Source organism: Mastigoproctus giganteus, chromosome 11 (genome assembly GCF_048544385.1).
Source record: "Mastigoproctus giganteus isolate SK-2022 chromosome 11, ASM4854438v1, whole genome shotgun sequence".
NCBI lineage: Eukaryota > Metazoa > Arthropoda > Arachnida > Uropygi > Thelyphonidae > Mastigoproctus > Mastigoproctus giganteus.
The window spans coordinates 99,918,214-99,941,684 of NC_143585.1; the positions used below are offsets into that span (position 1 = coordinate 99,918,214).

Sequence of the window (23,471 nt, forward strand, 5' to 3'; positions counted from 1 at the left end):
TCTATTAGGTTTTATCCTGACTTCTAATCTGTCTCTTGGCAAAAGCATATCACAAATATTGCCTCCTCTTCATCTGCTCTTGATGTTACTTTTCTTCCAAACAGCTATTCACTCTGTACAAACTCTATTCACTGAAATCAATCTTACTATGGAATATTGTTCCCACATCTGGGGCAGTACCCCCATAACCTCTCTCAGGCTTTAGACTCCATTCAAAAGAGGGTAGTTAGATTCTTTCTCTTACAAAGTTTCTCTGCTCTCTGTCTAATAGATGTTCTGTTTCTACTGCATGCCTTTTCTATAGACACTTCATGGGTACTCTTCTGAATTGCCTTCTATAATTCTCCCCCTCTTCCAAATCAATCCAAACACATTCCAGAACCAATCAGTAACCTTTTAGTATCTAACTTCAAAGTCATAGAACAAACTTTTCTTCTTCCTTGTTTTTTTCCTTCAACAACCATTTTTGGAACAGTTTGTTCCTTCAACTTCCGTTTGTCATTTTCTGAAAATTACAATCTACAGAAATTCAAGTCTAATGTCATAAAATATCTTCTTTCATTTTTTCAGTCCATGCATGGCACTAAATACTGTAGGCTCTCATACTTTTCAGGTTTGGGGTTTTCATAGTCAAAAAATAAATAACTCTTGACTCACCTGTTTATCTGCAGTTGGCCTGAATTAGCACATGTTGAATAAAAGATGTTTTATGTGTTTTGTCACATTGTATATGTATATACAGGCAAACCCCATATAACATGGTTCATCTACAGCATTGTTTCACTCTAACACGATTGATGAATTGTGGCAATGCTAGCACAACACAGAACTTATATAACACTGTTTTGCTCTAACATGGTTAGAGAATTGCAGCAAACCTTGCATAACATGGTGCTTTTTTTGCAGGGGAAAGCCTGCTATTATGCTGGATGTAATTTTTCAACATTTCCATTCTTGTTTGTTATTTTGGTTTTTAGGAGCATTAGCAACTAAGGCCATATTGCTCCGGGATATGCGTTGGTCATTCCCTGACCTTTCCACATCCTCCATATTTGGTGGTGACGGGCTTGAACCCTGGTCTAATCAAGAAGCTTGTGCTACGCACTGCTGCTCCTTCCCATTCTTTTTTGTGAATCGCCATATTTCATTTTTTTGTTAAATCCCCGTGTGCTATGGAGCTTATGCTTTCTTTGAGACCATAAAAAATTGACTTTGAAACATGCAGTTCATTTTAAGGTTTTTGTAAGGTTATTTTGGTTTTTATTTGATCATTTTTAAATTTTTCCAGGTATGTATTATTAAACTTTGTTCTTAAAAGCCATATTTGAATAATTTCTTTGTTGTGAATTAAATTCCAGCCCTAAATTATGCCTAAGGAAAGTAAAAAGCACCCCTCAAATGAAACTTTATCTCTAGAATCAAAGATACAAATTTTGGATCGTCTTAAAAAAGGATAAAAGTATCATACATTGCAAACAGTTTAAATTTAAATGAAGCAACAATCCGGACCATAAAAAAAAATGAACAGAAAATTAGAACTGCTGTTGCTGCAGGCGCCTCCGTAGCCAGGTGGGAAGGAGTAGCAGTGCGTAGCACATGCTTCTTGATTAGACCGGGGTTCGAGCCCGTCACCACCAAATACGGAGGATGCGGAAAGGTCGGCGAATGACCACCACATATCCCGGAGCAACATGGCCTTAGTTGCTAATGCTCCTAAAAACCAAATAACAAACAGTTGTTGCTGCAGGATCTTTCATTTCTGCAAATATGACAGTTTGTCTCAGAGCTCCAGTAATTGAGAAAATGGAAAAACGCTCAGTATTTTGATTGACGAAAAAAATGGATCTGATTGCAGTAAAAAATGGATCACATTAGACAGCAGTGCAATTAAACAAAAGCACTAAAAGTTTATAACCATTTAAAAGAAAATGGAGAATCTTCTGTTAACCCAGAGTTGGTTGCCAGTAAAGGTTGGTTTGAGTGATTTAAAATCTGTGTCTCATTATGTAACATAAGAATTCAAGGGTGCATTGGCTGATGATGAAGCTGCCATGGAAGTATGCAGAGGAATTTCAGAAAATTACTGAAGAGCACTGATACACACCACATCAAGTTTTCAATGCTGATAAGACAGGTATTTGGTGGAAAAAAATTCCCAACAGAACATTTATTTCAAAAGCAGAGAAAACTGCATCAGGTTTTAAGGCATCAAAAGATCATGAAATGTTACTTATGTGCAGTAATGCATCAGGAGATTACATGATGAAACCTATGGTGCCTCTGTAGCCAGGTGGGAAGGAGCAGCAGTGCGTAGCACACGCTTCTTGATTAGACTGGGGTTCGAGCCTGTCACCACCAAATACGGAGGATGCAGAAAGGTCTGGGAATGACCACCGCATATTCCCGGAGCAATATGGCCTTAGTTGCTAATGCTCCTAGAAACCAAATAAAACAAACAATAAAACCTATACTGATTTATAGATCCTCACATTCTCACTGAATGAAAGGTGTAAATAAAAACGCTTCACCGATACATCGGAAAGCAAATAAAAAACTTGGGTAACTGCAGATTTATTTGAAGAATGGTTTCTAAATTGTTTTGTGCCAGTTGTGCAAAACTATTTAAAACAGAAAAATCTAGATTTCAAAGTTTTATTACTATTGAATAATGTGCCAGACCATCCAAAAGATTCAAGTCATCCAGGCTTTGAAGTAATGTTACTACCACTTAATATATCTTCTTTAATTCAGTCATTAGATCAAGGTATTATGTCTACCTTTAAAACTCATTACATCAGAAAATCATTACAATGGATTTTGGAAAATATTGATTCCGAATTTATTAAAGTGATAGAAGCATGGAAATATTTTTCAATTGTGGACTGTATTGGAATCAAAGCTTTATCACTCAAAGAAGTAAAACTGTCATCATTAAATGCATGTTGGAAAAATATATGGCCAATGTCAGTTTATTCAGGAATAATATGGTCAAACTGGCAACAAACAGAATCAGTGTGAACTTGCTAAGGTTGGAGGGGATGGTTTTGATGATATGACTACTGAGTTAAAGAATTTCTGGTAGAAGAAGAGGCTGGCAAAGCGCATTTGATGGAAATGGCATCAGAGGTAAACCAAATCAATTCGGAGGATGATAGTGCAAATGAAAATTCTGAAGTTCAAAATTTTTCACTAAATGTGTATCGGAAGGCATAAACTTAGCTGAGCAATTAGAATCTTATTTTTTGAATGCAGATTCTTCAACTGAAAGGAGCACAGAGTTCAAAAGGGAATTCAGAAATGCTTAGCTCCTTACCATGAAATTTACAAAGATCTATCAAGCAAAAGCAAACAAACCCAGATTACTGATTTTTTAAAGAGAGATCTAGATAGAGGAAATTAGCATTAGTAGAGGCATAGATGCAAGAAAGCAAGCTTATGCAGCATCAGCCAAAAAAAAAAAAAAAAAAAAAAACCCACTCCCATCTCACCCCTCCGTTTGTTCGAAATACCTGACCAGCTGAGCCTTAAATTTATTTAGGCTATCAACTTCCACAACAAGGGATGGAAGTCTGTTCCGCCAACCAACTACCCACTGGCCAAAGGCAAATTTCTGCACATCTATCCAACATCTGTCTTTCCTCAATTTGAATTTATACCCTCTCAGGTGATTATTCTCAGCAAGAGGAAGAATCCCATCGGCATTGAGCATAATCAAACCATTCAAGGCTTTATCAGATCTCTATCAGATCACCTTGCTGGTGCCTAGTCTCCAGACACTGTAATTTGCAAAACTTAAGCCTTTCTTTGTAAGAGCAACCCTTTGTTCCATTCACTAATCTTGTTGCCCTTCTCTGTACTCGTTCCAGCAGCTCTACATCCTTCTTGAAATGAGGCCTCAAGACCTGTATACAATACTCAAGGTGTGTCCTGACCATTGCCTTATACAAGGGAATAATCACCTCCTTATCCCTGCTAGAAAAATTCCTGTATATCATTGACAAGACACCATAAGCTACTCTTGCAGCCCATCTGCACTGCTCAGAAAACTTCATATCTGCCTGCACAATTACTCCCAGGTCCTTTTCATTCTCTACCACTGTCAGTGTAGTACCACAGTGTTGATACACTGCTCCGGGGTTACTGTTTCCCATTTGTAGTACTTTATATTTGTCAATGTTAAACTTCATTTGCCACCTTGAAGCCCATCTGCTCAACCTTTCCAGATCCTGTTTCAGCAGCATAGTATCAGTATAGTATCAGAGTCCTTAACAACCCTGCCAATCTTTGTATCATCTCCAAACTTCGACATTAAGCTAGATATACCCATCATCAGTATCATTTATAAATACAGAAAACAACAATGGACCCAACACTGAACCCTGAGGGACTCCAATAATAACATTAGTCCACGATGAGCAGTGTCCATTAATTACCACTCTGTCTTCTCCCCCTCAACCATCCCTTTATTCATAGCAGCAATTTGCCTCCAATGCCACACTGCCCCAATTTATGCAGCAGTCTTCCATGTGCAACAGTATCAAAAGCCTTTCTAAGATCCAATTGTATAATATCAAAGTTATTCCCTGCATCCAGTTCTTTTGTGACTGCATCATAGTATCCAATCAAATTGGTCAGGCAAGGCTTTCCCTTAACAAAACCATGCTGTGTCCGAGCTATAACTGAAGTCTTGTCTAGATGATCCTGCAGTGCTTCTTTAACCAGTGCCTCCATTAATTTTCCTGCAACAGAAGTTAAACTCACAGGTCTATAATCACTTGTGTCAGTCTTTGATCCTCCTTTGTGAATTGGAGTCACATTTGCACATCTCCAGTCTATGGGTACCTCCCTTGAGTCCAAAGAATCTCTCATAATTATGGCTAAGGGTTTTCTTACTTCCTTTGCTGCCCCCTTTAAAATAACTGGATAGATCCCATCCACCCCGGGTGTCTTTATGTTTATCCTCAACAATTTCTCCTCCACTTTCCTCTCAGTTATTACAAAATCATCTAGCTCACTGGCAGAGTTTACTTCACCTTTGGCATTCCCCTTCCTGAATAACTCCTCCTGTGTGAAATTAGATGCAAAATACTCGTTTAGTTTGTTAGCCACCTGAGCAGGATCCTCATCTATTGAACCATCAGTATCCTGACGACCAATCTGATTCATCCCTTTCCTTCTAGAGTTTACATAAGTAAAGAACTCTTTTCTGTTTTTCTTTGCATCCTTTGCCAAGGATTTCTCATAATCTGACTTTGCCTGCTTAATCTCCTTTGTGACTTGGTTACAGACGAGCTTATATCTATCATAAGTGTTCCACAGAGTTTTTCCGTCATATTATGCGCTTGCCTATCAATGTACTCGTGAATCACTCGCTTCAGCAAGACCACACAACATCATGTGAATCCAGAAACCGTGGGTTTTAAATGATCTATCTAGCAGTTTAAATTAAGACAAAATCCTGCGCCCTCAAGTCTCACTCAACATGTCACAGTGATCAAACTTGCAGCAACAGAACTGCGTTGTGTGTCAAAGGTTTTTTGTGTATTGGCCTTTGAGCCCCGCATTTAATGGTTCTCCTACAAGTTTGTTCAGTGAATTGCATGTAATTAGAAAGAATGGTCATGGAATAAAATATTAACAAACAAACAAGGTTTATTTAACATATATGTATACAAATGAGTACAATATAATTGGTACATAAGTTAGATTAATTGGTATGTAATTGTTAGATAAACTAACTGGATACAAGCAGTATCTTGCTTTAGCAATATTATAATTTTGTAATGTTCTTCATGGGCTTTTACATTAACTCTCTAGCAAGAACAAAATAATTTGTGTTCATCATAACGTAACACTGTTCAAATACTATAACAGAGAATTATATTAACATAATAGTGTAATTAGTATTTGGACAACTAAATTAATAAGTCGCATTATCTATTAAAACTAAGTACTAAGAAAATGATACAACAAATGTCTGGGTGTATATATATATATATATATATATATATATATATATATATATATATATATATATATACACACACACATACATGTGAGGAAAGATCTCTTATAAATGCATTAAAATGTATGCAGATGGTAGGTTCGGCTTTTGGGTGATTTAACACAGTTTGTTATTAAACAATAAGGGTTGACTTACCCAAAAATATTCTGCACCGCCTCGGTGGGGGGGAAATCTGTATCAGACATCAATATGGTTCTTTTCTCATCTTTTCCTAGTAATTATTATTTTACTTCTTCACACAATGACAAAAATCGGCCAAAACTCTCACTGCTCTTCTCTTCCTGTCATGTTTCACTCATGAACTTCCTCTCGTTCTTTCCCCTATCCAATATATGTATACCTCCACATCCCCTCTCTGAGCTCCCTAAGATTTGTTTTGTTCTCACGAGTCAACTATGGGGGGGGGGATTAAATGGATATTGTACCATTCACGGAGTGTCGAAGCTAATATGTTTATAAAGGTCTCGTTACACAAGACGTGCTGTCTTGTCCTGCTAATTTCTACTCGTATATCAATCTACTCTGTTCTTAGGACCTTGCGTGATCGACACTCTTGTCCGCTCACAGGAGAACAGGTGACATCACTGTGGTGTCCTATTACGGCGACCGCACCCCTGGGGTGATTGAAAACGAAAGTAAAAGTTTGTAAGCTCCATGAAATGACGTTATCGCTATATCCTTTAGTTGTACAGGTCACTGAAAAAGTATTCGGCACTATGAGACGAAATTACTTCTTGAAAGCAAGAAAAAGAGCTAAAAAAATGAAAATATTTGCCTTTTTACATAAGCTTCCATGTCACCCATTAATTTATATGTATCCCATGCATTTTTATTCTCTGCCATATGTCTCATTAGTTCATCTGACATCCATTTAGGCCTAAACCTTGAACAATATTTCTTAGTTGGTTTGTAAAGCCTAGTAGCTTCCAAGATAAGTTCTTTGAATGCTTCCAATTTTGATTTTGCTGTTGGCAGCATCATCAGTTGGTCCCACTGTATAGTATTGAAATACTGTCTCAGACCATCGTAATCGACTTTACGAAAGCAAAAACCCTTCCCTTTACCCCTGATGGTAGTTACCTCTTTGAGTAAATCCCACTTCAGCACACTGATCACTGCCACCTAGTGGTTCCTTTATCTGCAGATTCTTAATGCATGAAGAATCACTACTGATAATCAGATCAAGTGTATTACTCCTAGTTGCCTCCCAAACATGCTGATGTAGAAAACAATAAATGCACAAAAGCCTTGCTAGTGTGTGAGTGACCAACCCACAAATTCCAGTCAATATCTGGGAAATTAAAATCCCCCATTTTAAGACTCTCTGATTGACTGGCCCACTCTATTTTCCTGTACAGTTTCTTATTATACTCATCAGAGTCATTAGGCCTGTAACACACTCCTACTCTCAATTTTGATCTCCCAATGCTTATGTCACACCAAACTGATTCGACACTGCACTGTCCAGCGATGTCGACAGGCTTCACTTCCTTGTTTTTTATGTGTTTCTTAACTAATAGCATAACCCCTCCTCCCTTTCTATCCTGTTTCTCCTTTCTGTACACATTGTACTCACCAAATTCCAGTTCTACATTCCTTCTATCTGTGTGACACCATGTCTCTGATATCCCAACAATACCTGCCTTTGATGTTTTGAGCAATACCTCAAATTCATCAAATTTATTTACCAGACTCCTAGCATTGGTGTACACATCAGTATACATGCACCTGTTCGTATTCTTAGCTACCCTAATACATCCCATGTGTTTACTTGTACCGCAATGACTCCCAGCAGTCTCTGAAATACCCTGCATCTTGTTTTCCAGGCTGCTCCTCATTCCAATAGAAGCAGTGCAAGAATCACTTTCACCTCTGCCAGTGGCTACTATTTATCTCTTAGTCCTTGTATTCCCCCCAAACTAGCAGTTTTCTGACCCACCTAACACTGCCTCTATAGCATCAGCAAATACTCTTGCACCCTTTCTATTTAAGTGTATCCCATCCCTGTAGAAGCAGTCTCTCCTGTTAACAAGTACAGACTAGGCTGAAAAAAATTCTACCCCTTGAGCCTTGCACAATCTTTCCAGGGCCGAATTGATCGACAAGGCTCTCATCATATACTGCCTCCTATCGTCTCAGGGCAGAATTGCAGACACTTTCAAATTCAACCCTAATTCACGGCTTTTTTTCAACAGTGACTTGTACTTGTTAAGTAATTTAGAGAAATCTTGTAAAGAAATCTAGATGCTGCAGAAGAAAGTTCAGAAGGTGAAGATTTTCTGTAACAGAGAAAATGTTCTTGTTTCATTGTGCTTAGCAGTGATGAAGAGGAATAAAATTAAATGAACGTACATTATATATGTATCACAGTTTGTAAGGCATTTGTTCAGTTTTCACTATTTTTAATAAAAATTAAGGTTCCGATAGTTTTAAAAAAATGGTGTATTTTTGTTAGCTTTTGGAATGTAACCCCCCTTTTTGTACTGGTTCTTAGTCCCTTAACACAGCTTTGCACTACACGAGATTTTATAGGAACTAACTACTGTTTTATATGAGAGTTACCTGTATATATTGGTTTTTTTTCCCCCTAGTTGCTACCTATCCAAGAAGAATATATGCCTGCAATGCACATCAAAGTTAGAGACCACCGACAGTTTGGCAGAAGACCGGTAATAGGGACACATGTAATTAAAACGCTTCATTCTTATCGATGTGAGCCTCTTTCACCAGGGATCACAGAAGAATCTCCTTGTCCAGGTATTGTTAATTATTTATATTTTTGAAATATTTTATTTTTCAGTGTTTGTCACTGTTTTGAAACCTCAAATGTGTTTTAAATTTTTACAATTGGAGTAAGACGTGCACACGATGTTTTGTATTAATTAATTTACTTGAAGTACAGTAGGGCACTGCTTCTTGGCCTTTTGCTAATACAGTTCATCTCCATGTTGTCTCCCATTATATTCATGTTCATTATGTTTGGCACTTGTTCCACTTTTTCAGAATGACACCGTTCAGCAACAGTGTTTGAGAAGGGCATCTGGCACCATATTATTGTCTGTTATCCAGTCTTTTTACAGCATATGATAGTGTAAACATGTTATTAGGCATTTATATGCATTTGCATTTGAAAAAGGGCTATTTTCCACTTTTCGGCGATTTTTGCTTTTCATTGGGGGTCTGGAACCTAACACGTTCTATGATTGGGGCCCTACTGCATAATGTTTCAAAATCAGATAATGTTGATTTCATGCGTATAGTGTAAAACTTCATTAATGTGAAAGGATCCAAAATTATGCCTTTTTACATTAATGAATTTCAGAATTCTGAATATTAAAAATTATTAGCATTGAACAGTGCAGCTCTTTATTTACAGTGTGCTGTTGAGGCAATCAAGTTCTTGGACTGGTGCTGTTTTAGTTGTGTCAATTAGTTTGAAAATTAACAGAAGTGGTATGTTGTAGTTCTAACTACCTATAACAGATTGTGATAGTACAGAGATTGTTACTTGAAGCCAGTCAGCCTACTCCAGGGGCTCACATCTGGTGAGTATGGGCTTGGCAAATCCAGGTTCCTGAGCTGGATATCATCATTCTTCGCTTTCTTGGTGATTCCCTTCTACTTCTGTCTCTCTCTCTTTCTGCCTTTCTCTCTCTCTCTCTCAGGGTAACGCGGATTTTTTTTTTTCTTTTGGCTGGTGCGACATAAGCCTCAGGCTTCCTTGCACCATATGGCTAATAATAATAATAATACTGGACAATCAATTTTGTTAGTAGAATTAATGTGTCATGTCACAGTTTTGCAATGAAGCAACAAATAAATATGAAATTTTGATTTAAACTAGGAAAATCTGCAACAGAAATGTATGAACTGTTAAAAACTGCTGATTATGATGAAATATTATTGTATCAGTGTGCTTGAATGGTATAAGCAGTTCAAATATGGATGTGAGAATGTTTGCGATTATCCAAGAAGTGGGCATCCATCAACCTCTTGAAATAAAGATAAGAGTTGAAAAAGTTTGGGACACTGTGGCAAGAGATTGTCATTTGACCCTCAGAATGATGGCTGATGAATTGGATATGAATAAGGAGACAATTCGTCAAATTCTATCACCTAGTCCCAAAATGTTTTTTTTTTTTTTTTTTTTATGTAAACCCCAAACACGAGAAGTATCAGAACCTATAGTATTGTTGACACTGGACTTGAACTTCTGTAGACTGTAATTTTCAGGAAATACGTACGAAGGAAGGTTGTTCCAGAAAAAAGCAGTTGAATGAATAAATGAGGAAGATGAAAAGTTGGTTCTGTGAGTTTGAAGTTGGACAGTAGATGGATATTGGCTGGTGGCTGCACGTGTTTTGACTGTTTTGAAAGAGAGAGCGAGAATTATAGAAGCCAATTCAGAAGAACAGTGCCCATTGAAGTATCTGTAGAAGAGGCATGCAGCAGAAACAGTACGTCTATGAGACAGCGAGTGGAGAGATTCTGTTAGAGATGAATCATTAATTAACCTAACTGCCCTCTTTTCAATGAAATCAAGAAGCCTGAAAGAAGTTTTGGGGACACCACCCCAAATGTGGAAACAATATTCCATGGTAGGGCGGATTTGGGATTTATACAGAATGAGCAGCTGTTTGGAAGAAAAGTAACGCCGAGAGCGAAAGAGAAAACAAAGTTTTTTAGATGCAGAGCAAGCAATATTTGTAGTGTGCTTGTGCCAAGAAAGATTAGAGTCAGAGTAATCCCCAAAAGAGATATATTATTTTGCCTAGAAATCAGAGTGTGTCACCAAAGATAAGCATAGGAGCAGAAGAATCATTTTTGCCAGATATAAGACAAGACTGAGTTTTAGAAGGGTTGAAATCAACTAAGTTGTCTTTGCCTCACTGGAGAATTACCTGAAGATTGGCATTTATGAAATTGGTAGCAGATACTCGAGAAGTTGAAGCTGATTGAGCAGGGCAAGGTTTCTCAAAATAGAAAGTAGAATGCAATGTGCTGCCATCGGCAAAACTATGGATAAGATTTTGAGTCAATGGAAGAAGGTCATTAATATACAAGAGGAAAAGAGTGTGGGAAAGAACTGAACCTTGGGGGACAACGGCATTTGTGGAAAAGTTAGAAGACAGAGAACCATCTACCATCACCCTCAGTGAGCGATTAGAGAGAAAACTGGATAATCAATTACAAAAAAACAGTTGGCAAACCAAAAGATGGAAGCTTGTTTAGAAGACCTTTATGCCAAACACGATCGAAAGCCTTTGAGATGTCAAGAGCAACTACTTGTGTTTCACCGAACCTTTCCATTGAATTTGTCCATAAATGGGTAACATAAGCCAGAATATCACCAGTGGATTGACACTGATGGAATCCATACTGGCGATCATTGATCAGACGGAAGGTTTCTAGGTAGTTTAAGAGTTGGCTGTTAATTGATTTCTCCATTACTTTAGAAATAGTAGAAGTAATTGCAATGGGACGATAATTGGATGGGAGGGATTTGTCACCCTTTTTAGGAACTGGCTGGATGTGAGCAAATTTCCAAACAGAAGGAAAAACAACTTTGGAATAAGAAAGTGAAAAAAGATGGCAAAGAATAGGAGTAAGTTCAGGAGCACAGTTTTTGAGAACAAGTGGAGAAATACCATCAGGACCTGGAGCTTTCTTAGCATCAAGATTCATCAAAATCCTTCTGACATCCTTTTGACGGAAGACCACAGGAGGCATTGAATGGAGCATGTTGGGAATGGTGGGAGGTGTTTTACCAAGATCATTAATACATGGGTTGGGAAAAAAATGGGATGCTAGCAGGTCAGCTTTATTCTTAGCTGAAGTGACAACAGAACCATCTGGTTTGGACAGATGTGGGAGCAGAGATTGGTAAAAGTTGCAGCCAATAGCTTTGGCAAGAGACCAGAATGCTCGGCTACCATTAGGGCAAGAAGCAGGTTTTCTACTCTTAGCCTGTTCAAACTCTAGTTTAGACTGATTAATAATTGCTTTACAATTGTTGCGAGCTTTGGTGTAGGCAGAAAATGAAACTGAATAATTAGAAACAAGCCAATTACGATATGCAGCGTTCTTCTCTTGAACAGCCTTAGCACATTTATTGGAAAACTAAGGTTTAAATAAAAGACGATATTTTAAAGTGGAGTGTGGGATAAAGGATTCCATTCCTGCAAGAATAATTTCACTGACACGATCTGAGCAAACGTTGACATCAGTTTTGAAGCAGTAATCCTACCAAGGAAAAGAAGAAAAGAAGTCTCACAGGTCATCCCATTTTGCATCTTGTAATGCCAAACTACACGAGGTTGGGAATAGCCATGAGATAAAGGTTCCATTGGAGAAGAAACAATCACCAAGTTGTGATCTGAAGTGCCTAAAGGACATCTCACTTCAACCATGTACTTAGAAGGGTTGTTTGTGAGAAAAAGATCTACCATATTGGCTGTATGATTAGGATTGTTCGGTATTCTTGTATGTAAATGAACAATCTGTGTAAGGTCATTAGTAATTGCAAAAGCCTCAGCATCTCGACAAGCTGGGTCTGTGTGACTAGAAAACGGAAGCCAGCTGGAGTTGTGAACATTAAAATCACCAAGGAAAATTACAATGAACTTTAAAATCACCAAGGAAAATTACCTCTCTGTTAGGAAAGTTGGATTGGAGAAAGTCAAGTTGCAAAGAGAGGAAGTCAAAGAGCTCCAAGTGATTAGTGGAATTGGGAGAACGGTAGAGACAACAGATGAATTTGACCCAATGATGTAGAGAGATTTTAAGCTAGAGAAGATCAAAGAGAGGAGATTCCGAATTGCCAAGTCTCTGACAGGGAATATCAGAACGGACATATGCACAAGTACCACCTTTGAGGCAAAAGGAATCATACAGCGAATAATTTGGGCATCTGAGATGAGCAGTAGTTGAATCAACCGATAACTGAGATTCTGTCAAAAAAAGTGCATGGGGTTTGGCAGACTGCAAGTGGAAATGGACATCGTTGAGATTAGAATTGAGACCACGTATATTTGTGAAATGAATTAGGAAGTGCTTGGGAGGTTTAGATCTTTTTCAGATAAACTTGCTCTATTAGTTTGACAATTCATGGTGTATTCAATAGTAAGAAAAAAAGTGGGTGGGACATGCTGTATGAAGTAATGAAATTTTTGGATATGGTGTACATATGGTTAGATCCTTGACATAACATGGTCTCGACAATGCTCCCCGCATACACACTACTCGGACCCCCTCCAGTCACTATCTGGCAGAGTGGAGGTAGCAAGATTATGTACTAGCTGATCCGGAAGCCTCCTAGAGAGTTAACAATAGGTTCGGTCCAGTGTACTAACTAGCGGCCGGCCTGTGAACACCGTTTTAGAGCTGTACTCTCAAAATGTAAGGAATATTGGATCTCGCCACGATGTTCATCCTAACCTCAAAAGTCATCAATCATACTGCATGATGGAAGAGATAGGGAAGTGTTGACTGCACAATTACCCCCACTTTCTCATTCTCTCTACCCTGACTATAGTACCACACAGTTGATAAGTTACTGATAGCCATGTGCAGTACCTTGCATTTGTCAATGTTAAATTTCAACTGCCATTTCTCAGCCCATGTACCCAATTTTCTTAGATATTGTTGCAGTGGCTCATCCTGATGTCATTAACCATCCTGCCAACCTTCATATTATCTGCAAACTTAGACATTAAGCCTGATTACCTTCATCAGTATCATTGATAATATTGAAAACAACAATGGGCCTAGCACTGAACCCTGGAGAACTCCTAATAACATTAGTCCACGAAGAGCAGTGCCCATTGATAACCACTCTGTCTTCTTCCACTTAACCATCCCTTTATCCATAGCAGTAACTTGCCTTTAATACCACATTCCTCCTGTTTGTACAGCAGTCGTTTTTTTGTAAAAGAATAAGAGACGTTTATCTCAATATGATCTGTGGTTCATGCAGTATTTTATGTGCAAAAATATCAAAAGCCTCCATAAAATCCAAGTATATGATGTCGAAATTATTTTTTGCAAGCAGTTCCCTGGTCACTGCATCATAGTAACCTACCTGATTGGTTAGATAAGACTGTCCATTAACAGATGCATGCTGTGATTGCAGTGTAATTGCATGTCTCTCTATGTGGTCCTGCATTACTTCTTTAACCAGTGTTTCCATTATTTTCCCTGGAACAGATATCTCATTTGCTTCAGTTGTTTGGTGGAAATTAAACATTCATTCCATTTGGGATTGGAATGGATTTTTAATTTGCACTGAGATAGCTTAAAATAATCATATACATAAACATGTATTTTTCATGTGTGTATTGTAGGGAATATACGTGTTAATCTACATTTTCAGGTTATTTCGATTAAGCTTTTGACACTCTTTCACATATAAACACTGCTCTAAAAATTGGAGCAGTTTAGCATTTGGTGCAAGTTACTGCTATGAATAAAGGGATGGTCAAGTGGCAGAAGACGGAGGGTAGTTATAAATTGGCATTGCTCTTTTTAGACCAATGTTATTAGTGGAGTCCCTTAGTGGTTGGCCAATTATTATTTACAGCCTTTCTTAATGATATTAATGAAGGCATATTATCAAGCTTCTTTTTTTTCTTTCTAAGTTTCCTGATTATACAAAGGTTGGCAGGGTGGTTAATGAGAGGAATCGAAGTTTAACATTGGTAACTGCATTGTACTGCACATGGGCAGCAGCAATCCCAGAATAACATACCAATTAGGTGACACCACACTTGAGGTGGTGGATCAAAAAAGAGACCTAAGAGTAATTGAAACAGTGTTCTTGTGCCTCATGGCTGCATATGATGCCATCTGGTATGCTGGACTATCAAAATAATTGAAATTCTCCCAAGAAATAATTCTTTTCAGAAGGGGCAGCAGATAAATTCCAGTACAGTGGTTTCCCTCAGTAGTTAGTGTTAGCCCAAGCTTTGTTCAAAATTTTCATAGACAACTGCCATCATACCATATTAAGGCTATTTTTCTATGCTAATGCCTTCTGTTTTGCATATAAAAGCAACAGATTTGATGCAACTAAAGAGGATTTGAATAATGACCTAGATACAATTTCAGGGCATTATGAACATTGGAAAGGGGAATTAAGACAGTAGTATCTTGCTTTCACCTCTATAATGCAGCAAGTTATCATCTTAAAGTTTACTTAAAGATTAGCTCAAACATGAAGAAATCCTGATATAACTTGATGTTACTTTGTGTCAAACTTTGTCCTACAAAAAACATCTAAGCTTGAAAGAAATTAAAAGTCAGCAATAAACTCCTTAATGCTTTGCAGTCCAGTGTCTCAGCAGCTGCAAAATCATAAAACAAGATGCAGGGTACTTCAGAGACTGCTGGGAATCATTGCGGTACAAGTAAACACATGAGTTGTGTTAGGGTAGTTAAGAATAGGAACAGGTGCATGTATACTTGCATGTACATCAATGCAAGGAGTTTGGTAAATAAATTTGATGAATTTGAGGTATTGCTGAAAACATTAAAGGCAGATATTGTTGGGATATCAGAGACGTGGTGTCACACAGATATAAGGAAGGCAGAACTGGAATTTGGGGAGTACAATATGTACAGAAAGGATAGGAAGGGAGGAGGGGTTATGCTATTAGTTAAGAAACACATAAAATCCAAGGAAGTGAAGCCAGTCAACATCACTGGACAGTGCAGTGTCAAGTCAGTTTGGTGTGACATAAGAATTGGGAGATCAAAATTGAGAGTAGGAGTGTGCCATAGGCCTAATGACTCTGATGAGTATAATAAGAAACTGTACAGGGAAATAGTGGCCCAGTAAATCAGAGTCTTATAATGGGAGATTTTAATTTCCCAGATATTGACTGGAATTTGTGAGTTGGTCACTCACACACTAGCAAGGCTTTTGTGGATTTATTGGATGATTGTTTTCTACATCAGCATGTTCGGGAGGCAACTAGATTACTCTTGATCTGATTATCAGTAGTGATTCTTCATGCATTAAGAATCTGCAGATAAAGGAACCACTAGATGGCAGTGATCAGTGTGTTGAAGTGAGATTTACTCAAAGAGGTAACTACCATCGGGGGTAAAGGGAAGGGTTTTTGCTTTCGTAAAGGTGACTACGATGGTCTGAGACAGTATTTAAATTCTATACAGTGGGACCAGCTGATGTTACCAAAGCAAATTCAAAATGGGAAGCATTCAAAGAATTTATCTTGGAAGCTACTAGGCTTTACATACCAACTAAGAATATTGTTCACGGTTTAGGCCTAAATGGATGTCAGATGAACTAATGAGACATACATGACAAAAAAAAAAAAATGCATCAGATACATTTAAATTAATGGGTGACGTTGGAAGCCGACGATAGATATAAGCTGGTCTGTAACCAGGTCACAAAGGAGATTAGGCAGGCAAAGGCAGATTATGAGAAATCCTTGGCAAAGGATGCGAAGAAAAACAGAAAAGAGTTCTTTACCTATATAAACTCTAGAAGGAAAGGAATGAATCAGATTGGTCCACTGGATATTGATGGTTCAACTGTTGGTGATCCTGCTCAGGTGACTAACAACTAAATGGGTAATTTGCATCTACATTCACACATGAGGAGTTATTCAGGAAGGGGAATGCCAGAGGTGAAGTAAGGTATGCAGTGAGCTAGATGATTTTGTAATAACTGAGAGGAAAGTGGAGGAGAAATTGTTGAGGATAAACATAAAAAAAGGCACCCGGGGTGGATGGGATCTATCCAGTTATATTAAAGTAGGCAGCAAAGGAAGTAAGAAAACCCTTAGCCATAATTATGAGAGCTTCTTTGGGCTCAGGGGAGGTACCCATAGACTGGAGATGTGCAAATGTAACCCCAATTCACAAAGGAGTATCAAAGGCTGACACAAGTAATTATAGAACTGTGAGTTTAACTTCTGTTCCAGGAAAATTAATGGAGGCGCTGGTTAAAGAGCACTGCAGGATCATCTAGACAAGGCTTCAGTTATAGCTAGGACACAGCATGGTTTTGTTAAGGGAAAGTCTTGCCTGGCCAATTTGATTGGATACTATGATGCAGTCACAAAACAACTGGATGCAGGGAATAACTTTGATATTATATATTTGAATCTTAAAAAGGCTTTTGATACTGTTGCACATGGAAGACTGCTGCACAAATTGGGGCAGTGTGGCATTGGAGGCAAATTGCTGCTATGCATAAAGGTATGGTTGAGGGGGAGAAGACAGAGTGGTAATCAATGTACACTGCTCATCATGGACTAATGTTATTAGTGGAATGATATTGATGATGGTATATCAAGCTTAATGTCAAAGTTTGCAGTTGATACAAAGGTTGCCGACCGGGCTAGTCAGGTGGGTGAAGTGGTTGCCTGGCAACCCACAGTTCGCGGGTTCGATTCCCGCCTCGGGCTTGGATCAAAGTACTGCAAAAACCTTGGGAGGTGCATTATGGCCACAGAAGCCTATGCGCCAACAACTACCAAAAAAAAAAAAAACAAAAGATACAAAGGTTGGCAGGGTTGTTAAGGACACTACTGACAGTATGCTGCTGCAAGAGAATGTGGAAAGGTTGAGCAGATGGGCTGTGAGGTGGCAAATGAAGCTTAATATTGACAAATGTAAACTACTACATATGGGGAAATAGTCACCCCAGAGTAACGTATCAACCCTGTGGTATACACTGACAGTGGTAGAGAATGAAAAGGACCTGGGGGTAATTGTGCAGGCAGATATGAAGTTTTCTGAGCAGTGCAGATGGGCTGCAAGAGTAGTTCATGGTGTCTTTTTAATGATATAGAGGAATGTTTCTAGCAGGGATAAGGAGGTGATTATTCCCTTGTATAAGGCAATGGTCAGGCCACACCTTGAGTACTGTATACAGGTCTGGAGGCCTCATTTCAAGAAGGAGATGTAGAGCTGCTGGAACGAGTACAGAGAAGGGCAGCAAGATTAGCGAATGGAACAAAGGGTTGCTCTTACGAAGAAAGGCTTAAGTTTTGAAAATTACAGTGTCTGGAGACTAGACACCGGCGAGGTGATCTGATAGAGGTATATAAAGCCTTGAATGGTTTGAGCATGCTCAATGCTGATGGGATTCTTCCTCTTGCTCAGAATAATCGCTTGAGTGAGAGGGCATAAATTCAAATTGAAGAAAGACAGTTGTAGGATAGATGTGCGGAAGTTTGCTTTTAGTCAGTGGGTGGTTGATAGCTGGAACAAACTTCCATCTGTCATTGTAGAAGTTGATCGCTGGAACAAACTTCCATCTGTCTTTGTAAAAGTTGATAGCTTAAATAGATTTAAGGCAGAACTAGACAAACAATTGGAACAAGTGGGTAGGTGAAATGATACATGGTTTTTTTTTTTTTTTTTTCCTTCCTCTTGGCTGATGCTATATAAGTTTACTTTCTTGTATCATGTGCCTTTACTAATGCTAATGGCAATAATAGCCTTTCTGATGGAGAAAGGCTAGAATTGCTGATTAAAAATTTAAGTGAATTAGAGGTGTTTTTTGGTTTTAACATGGTACTAAAAGAAAAAAAAAAGTAATATAAAAAATATTTGTGTGAAAAATTGACTAAATTCGAATTTTCAAGAATGTATTTATCAGAAGGATTTCTGCAGATATTTTGGATGGTGCATTTCTATCCACCAAAAAATAGAAAATAAAAAGTATTCAAGTAAAAAATATTTTTTATGATATGAATGAAAAGTTTCATTAATATTAATATTTTCATTAATTTTGCTTGAACCAGTCTAGAACAATCTGGGCAGTGTGGCATAGTGCATTGTCCTGCTTAAAGATGGCACCGCTAGAGGGGAAGACTATTGCCATGAAAGGGTGTACCTGGTCAGCAATGATGTTTAGGTAGTTGGTAGATGTCAGAGTGCCCAGCACATGGATGACTGGATCCATGGTATCCCAACAGAACATCGCCCAAAGCATGACACAGCTGCCACCGGCTTGTGTTCGTCCCACGGTGCATCCGGGTGCCATCACTTCCCTAGGTAAATGAGGCACACGTACCCGGCCATCCACATGGTGCAACAGGAAACGTGATTCATTGGACCAGACAGCCATCTTCCAATCACCAAAATTGAGTTTCGATGCTCGCGTACCCATTGTAGGTGCTGTCGCCAGTGAACCATGGTTAGCATGGGCACTCAGAGCGGCCTGAGGCTATGCAGCCCCATTTTCAGCAGAGTTCAATGTACTGCATGAAATGGAATGTCCTGTCACCAGCATTCCAATTACCGTCAAGTTGTGTAGTCGCCCTTCTGTTCCACATACCATCCGGAAGAGCCTTCGCTCACCTCGAGCATCGATGAGCCATGTTTGTGCAAAACCTCGCCAGCGGTTTGTGGGTTTCCCCTCTTCAGACCACTTTTGGTAGGTATTAACTGCGGCTGACCATGAGCAACCCCACCAGCTATGCCGTTTCAGATATATTCTGCCCCAGTTGTCTGGCCATTACAATTTGGCCTTTGTCAAACTCTTAAGTCCACTGCCTTTCCCATCTGAAGAACAAGAATAACACTGATTAATGGAGCTCAGTATCAGGTGTTTTTTATACAGTGTCCTGGCCCGCGCACGCACCGTAGTTCACCTGCAGTTGCTTTGATTTGCATAACGACTCGCTGATCATAATGTTTTGGCTCATCGGTGTATATCATATAAAGTATACTTATATTGATTAGGCTAGTTATGATTTTATATATGCAAATCATAGTCTTCTAAGGGTAAGACATTCAGATTGCTTGCATAGTGCTTTAAAAACTATGTACTTGATGAAAGGGAAGATAATATAATGGAAACAAAATATATATATATATGTAAATTGATATATGTGTTTTGATATATGTAAATATATATATGTAAATTGAGAAAGGACATTATGTGAGAACACTATTTCATAATAGACCCCCTGTGATAAGGTATGTTATAAGGTATGTTCGTGTCGGACGGCACCTGGGATTACTCCCATCTCCGCGTGTGTTTCACTGTATCGAGGATAGTACACTGTCAAGCCAGCGACTTGAAAGTGTGTGGGCCATGTCTATGCAGTGTGATATGTTGTGCCCATTGTTTATCCGGCTTATTAGCTGCCAGGCCCCTAGTGGGGCCCAACGTTGCCCATACCCTGCCACGTGGAGGCTAGCCGGGTGTATCCACTATCACAACAAATTGCTCTGGCAGGTCCTGCCACCTAGTTTCCTGGGATTTCAGTGGCTAGGACCTATTAAAAAAAAATTGCGTTTCCCATTAATGCTTAATGGGATTGCTGTTAGGAAATTGCTGGTTGGGGGTTGAACGCTAAAGAGATGTGTTAAAGGCCAATTAGGTCGGGCAAAATTTTGATGTTATTAAATTTAGACATGTGAGGCTATACCTAGCTAATAGTGTTAATTGTCTTAGAGATTTACAGGAAACCGGTAGAATTTAGACGTTGATTAGAATTTGGCGGCATTGTTAAGGGTGTGCTCAGTTGATTTAGTTAGAGAGGGAGGGAGATTGAAGACTGGGGGGGAAAACAGATAGAAGAATAGGGACGATAGAGTAGGCATCCCCAATGAGGTCAGTGGAGACGAGCCCCATCAGGCGAAGTATGGAGCAGGGAGGAGAGGAGACAGAGATCCGTGTCCTCCCTCCCCTGCCTGGGGATGGGGTTTTAAAGGGAACCAGGTAAGAGTACCCAGTTCAGATCGCCGTTGGCAGCAAAGCCACAGAATGTCTTCATCGGTGTCCTGTCCAAGGAGTGTCGAATCCGGTATGAAGATTAATCTACCCATCCCGTTCCAGGGGTGGGATATGTTAGCTGGCAGTGGGGAACCCACCAGGCAAGGGGGTGGGAGAGACACACACATTTACTTCATTCATAATCTGCATTCTCACTCTACTTGCATTTCTTTTTTTTTTTTATTTATTTATTTTTATGTTTTATTTATTTTTATTATTATTTTTTTAAAATACTTTTTTCTTATTTTATAATTTTTTTCCAAGTTTTATTATATATATATATATATATATATATATATATATATATATTTTTTTTTTTTTTTTTTTTTCACTCATTCATCTTTTTCTCACACACCAGGAGGGGATGCAATGATGTGTAGTGTAAATTTAAATGCAAATTAAAACTAAGGTTAGTGTGTACTTAACTGTAGCATTTATGGTTTGTGTTCTTTTTCTCATATGCTTACACTTTTATTCATTCTTCTAGCTCTCATCTCATTTATTCAACTCTTACTTTTTGCACTGCACTCTCTGGGCACCTCAACTTACTGTTATTCTTCAGTTGTGGTGCAAGCCTAGGCACAAGTTTTTTTTTTTTTTTTTTTTTTTTTTTTGCAGGCCAGGGGAGAATGCAGTGATAGTGTTTATGTGGTTAGTAAATGTTTGTTAGTACAATATGTATAAAGTGATGTAAGTTATTTTTAACTTTGTATTCTTTCGGCCAATTACATTTGCTCTTCCACTCATTCCCATTTACTTACTCTTTCCCTCATGCTAGGTCACTCTTTCTTTCACCAAAACTGCCATTTATTCCCTTTTACCATAATTCCTAGTTCACTCAGTTCCCAGGGTATTCATTGTCTTTCATTCTCATTCATTCATTCTAAATTGCATCCCTTTGCTACTAGCTTACTGATATTTTTCAGCTAATCTGCTCCCTGTACATCTCCCTTCCCTATGTGGTTACTTATTTGGCATGGGGCCCCAGGTTCCTACACATGGCAGGGTAATCCTGGGGAGGTTTGTCATGTCAAGTTTCTGTCAGGGTGCAGAATACTGCTATCCTGACAGTTTTTAAGTCATCGTCTGGGCGTGGTGGGAAACTTGGGCAATTTTATTATTGATTATTGTTTAATTGCTGGGGGGCTGAATTGCCATTCTTTGCATTACTCTGCGCATTTCGAATACTTTCTATGTGAAAGATGTAAAAGCTTTATAATTTTGCTCTTCTATGATGAACAGACGTTCTTCTCCCCTGGGAAGGGGACCAATCTGTGCTATTAGCTCTGTTCTGGGGATGTCATATTTTCTACATTCATATAGAATGTGTGCCCAGTCTTCACTTTCGCCACAGGTGTAGTTTGGGTCATCGGCCAGGCCTAAGGAGGTTAGTTTCGCCTTTAGGGAGCCATGACCTGTCAATATAAATGTTGTAAAAAGTCCAGGGGCATACCACTTAGTGGCTTTGGGCTAACCATTGACACCCGTGGCAGAAACCGTTTGGTAACCAGACCTCTGGTTTCCTGTTCCCACTTTGTTTGCCATAGCTCGTGGAGCTTTGTGGCTATTCTTTTTCTTTCATAATTGAAGGTGTTGGCTGTGTCAAGGGCTATCCCCAGAAATTCTGTGGGTATGCCCTTTTTAAATCTATAATATAAGCCTCTTTTGGCTACTTCCAGGTAAAGTGGGAGAGTTCTGGCCAGCAACTGTAGTGCAGGTGTGCTTACTGTGTGACATGCGCTGGTAATAGTGAGTAGTATTGTCCTTTGTATCGATTCTAATTTATTCCTATTTCTTACTATGGACGAGCAATGAACCACGCACCGGCTCCATAGGTGATAACAGGTAGGAACATTGCACAGTATATGATTGCCAGGGTCTTTCTTTTGAGTCCCCAGTCTGCTCGACTAATCCTGGCAATCACACCTGCATAATTTATCACTTTCTTCGCCAAGTAGATCAAATGGGGGTAAAAAGTTAATTTTGAATCAAAGACCACTCCAAGATATTTTAGTTCTGTTACCATTTTTATAGTGGTTGTGTTAATTTTGATTTGTGGATGTCTTCTTATGTCCAAATTGCCTTTTAGAAGTATTTGTTTGGTTTTTTTTCAGGCGATATTTTGAGCATGTGCATTTGTGCCCACTCCTGCAGCTGCAAGAGGGCGGCATTTGATCTTTGCTCTACAACCACTCGTAAGTTTCCTTTTACAAGGAAAATCATGTCATCTGCAAAAACCAGGCTTTCCACGGGGCCAGATCCAAGGCCAGAAATTTGTCCAGAACAATGTTCCAAAAGAAAGGGCCAAGGATTGAACCCTGCGGGCAGCCTTTATTCACAGGGTGTGTCAATTCCTGGAACCTGGTGCGTACTAAGACACTGTAAATCTGTAAGGTAGCTGTTTATTACCTTATAGAGGTTTTGTGGAGCATTTGCCTGGCGAAGTCTCCTAAGGACACTAGACCCCCCTGTGATGCGAAATATTTAATTAATTTATTGGTATGAAAAGGTAAATTTATACAGTTTGATCTGAACAGTTTGAATGACTAAAATAACTTGGCCATGTTTTAAATTTCTATATGTAAATTTGTTCTTAGGCCTAGATTTTGGGTTTAGAAAATTGGTATAACATGGAGACATCAGTTACAGAATTCTGTAGCTAATGTTTCTTAGTTTGGTGCAGTT

The 23,471-nt window shown here is 38.8% G+C and overlaps 1 protein-coding gene across 1 annotated transcript in view; it reads left to right on the forward strand.

Annotated features, from left to right (window-relative positions):
• Nucleotides 1–23,471, forward strand: part of LOC150078290 (myoferlin-like) — a 452,265-nt gene that overhangs the window by 246,590 nt on the left and 182,204 nt on the right. Inside the window, exon 37 of the mRNA XM_090384525.1 lies at nucleotides 8,617–8,782. Coding sequence (XP_090240651.1) covers nucleotides 8,617–8,782 — 166 coding nt within the window. The remainder of the gene's footprint in view (nucleotides 1–8,616; nucleotides 8,783–23,471) is intronic.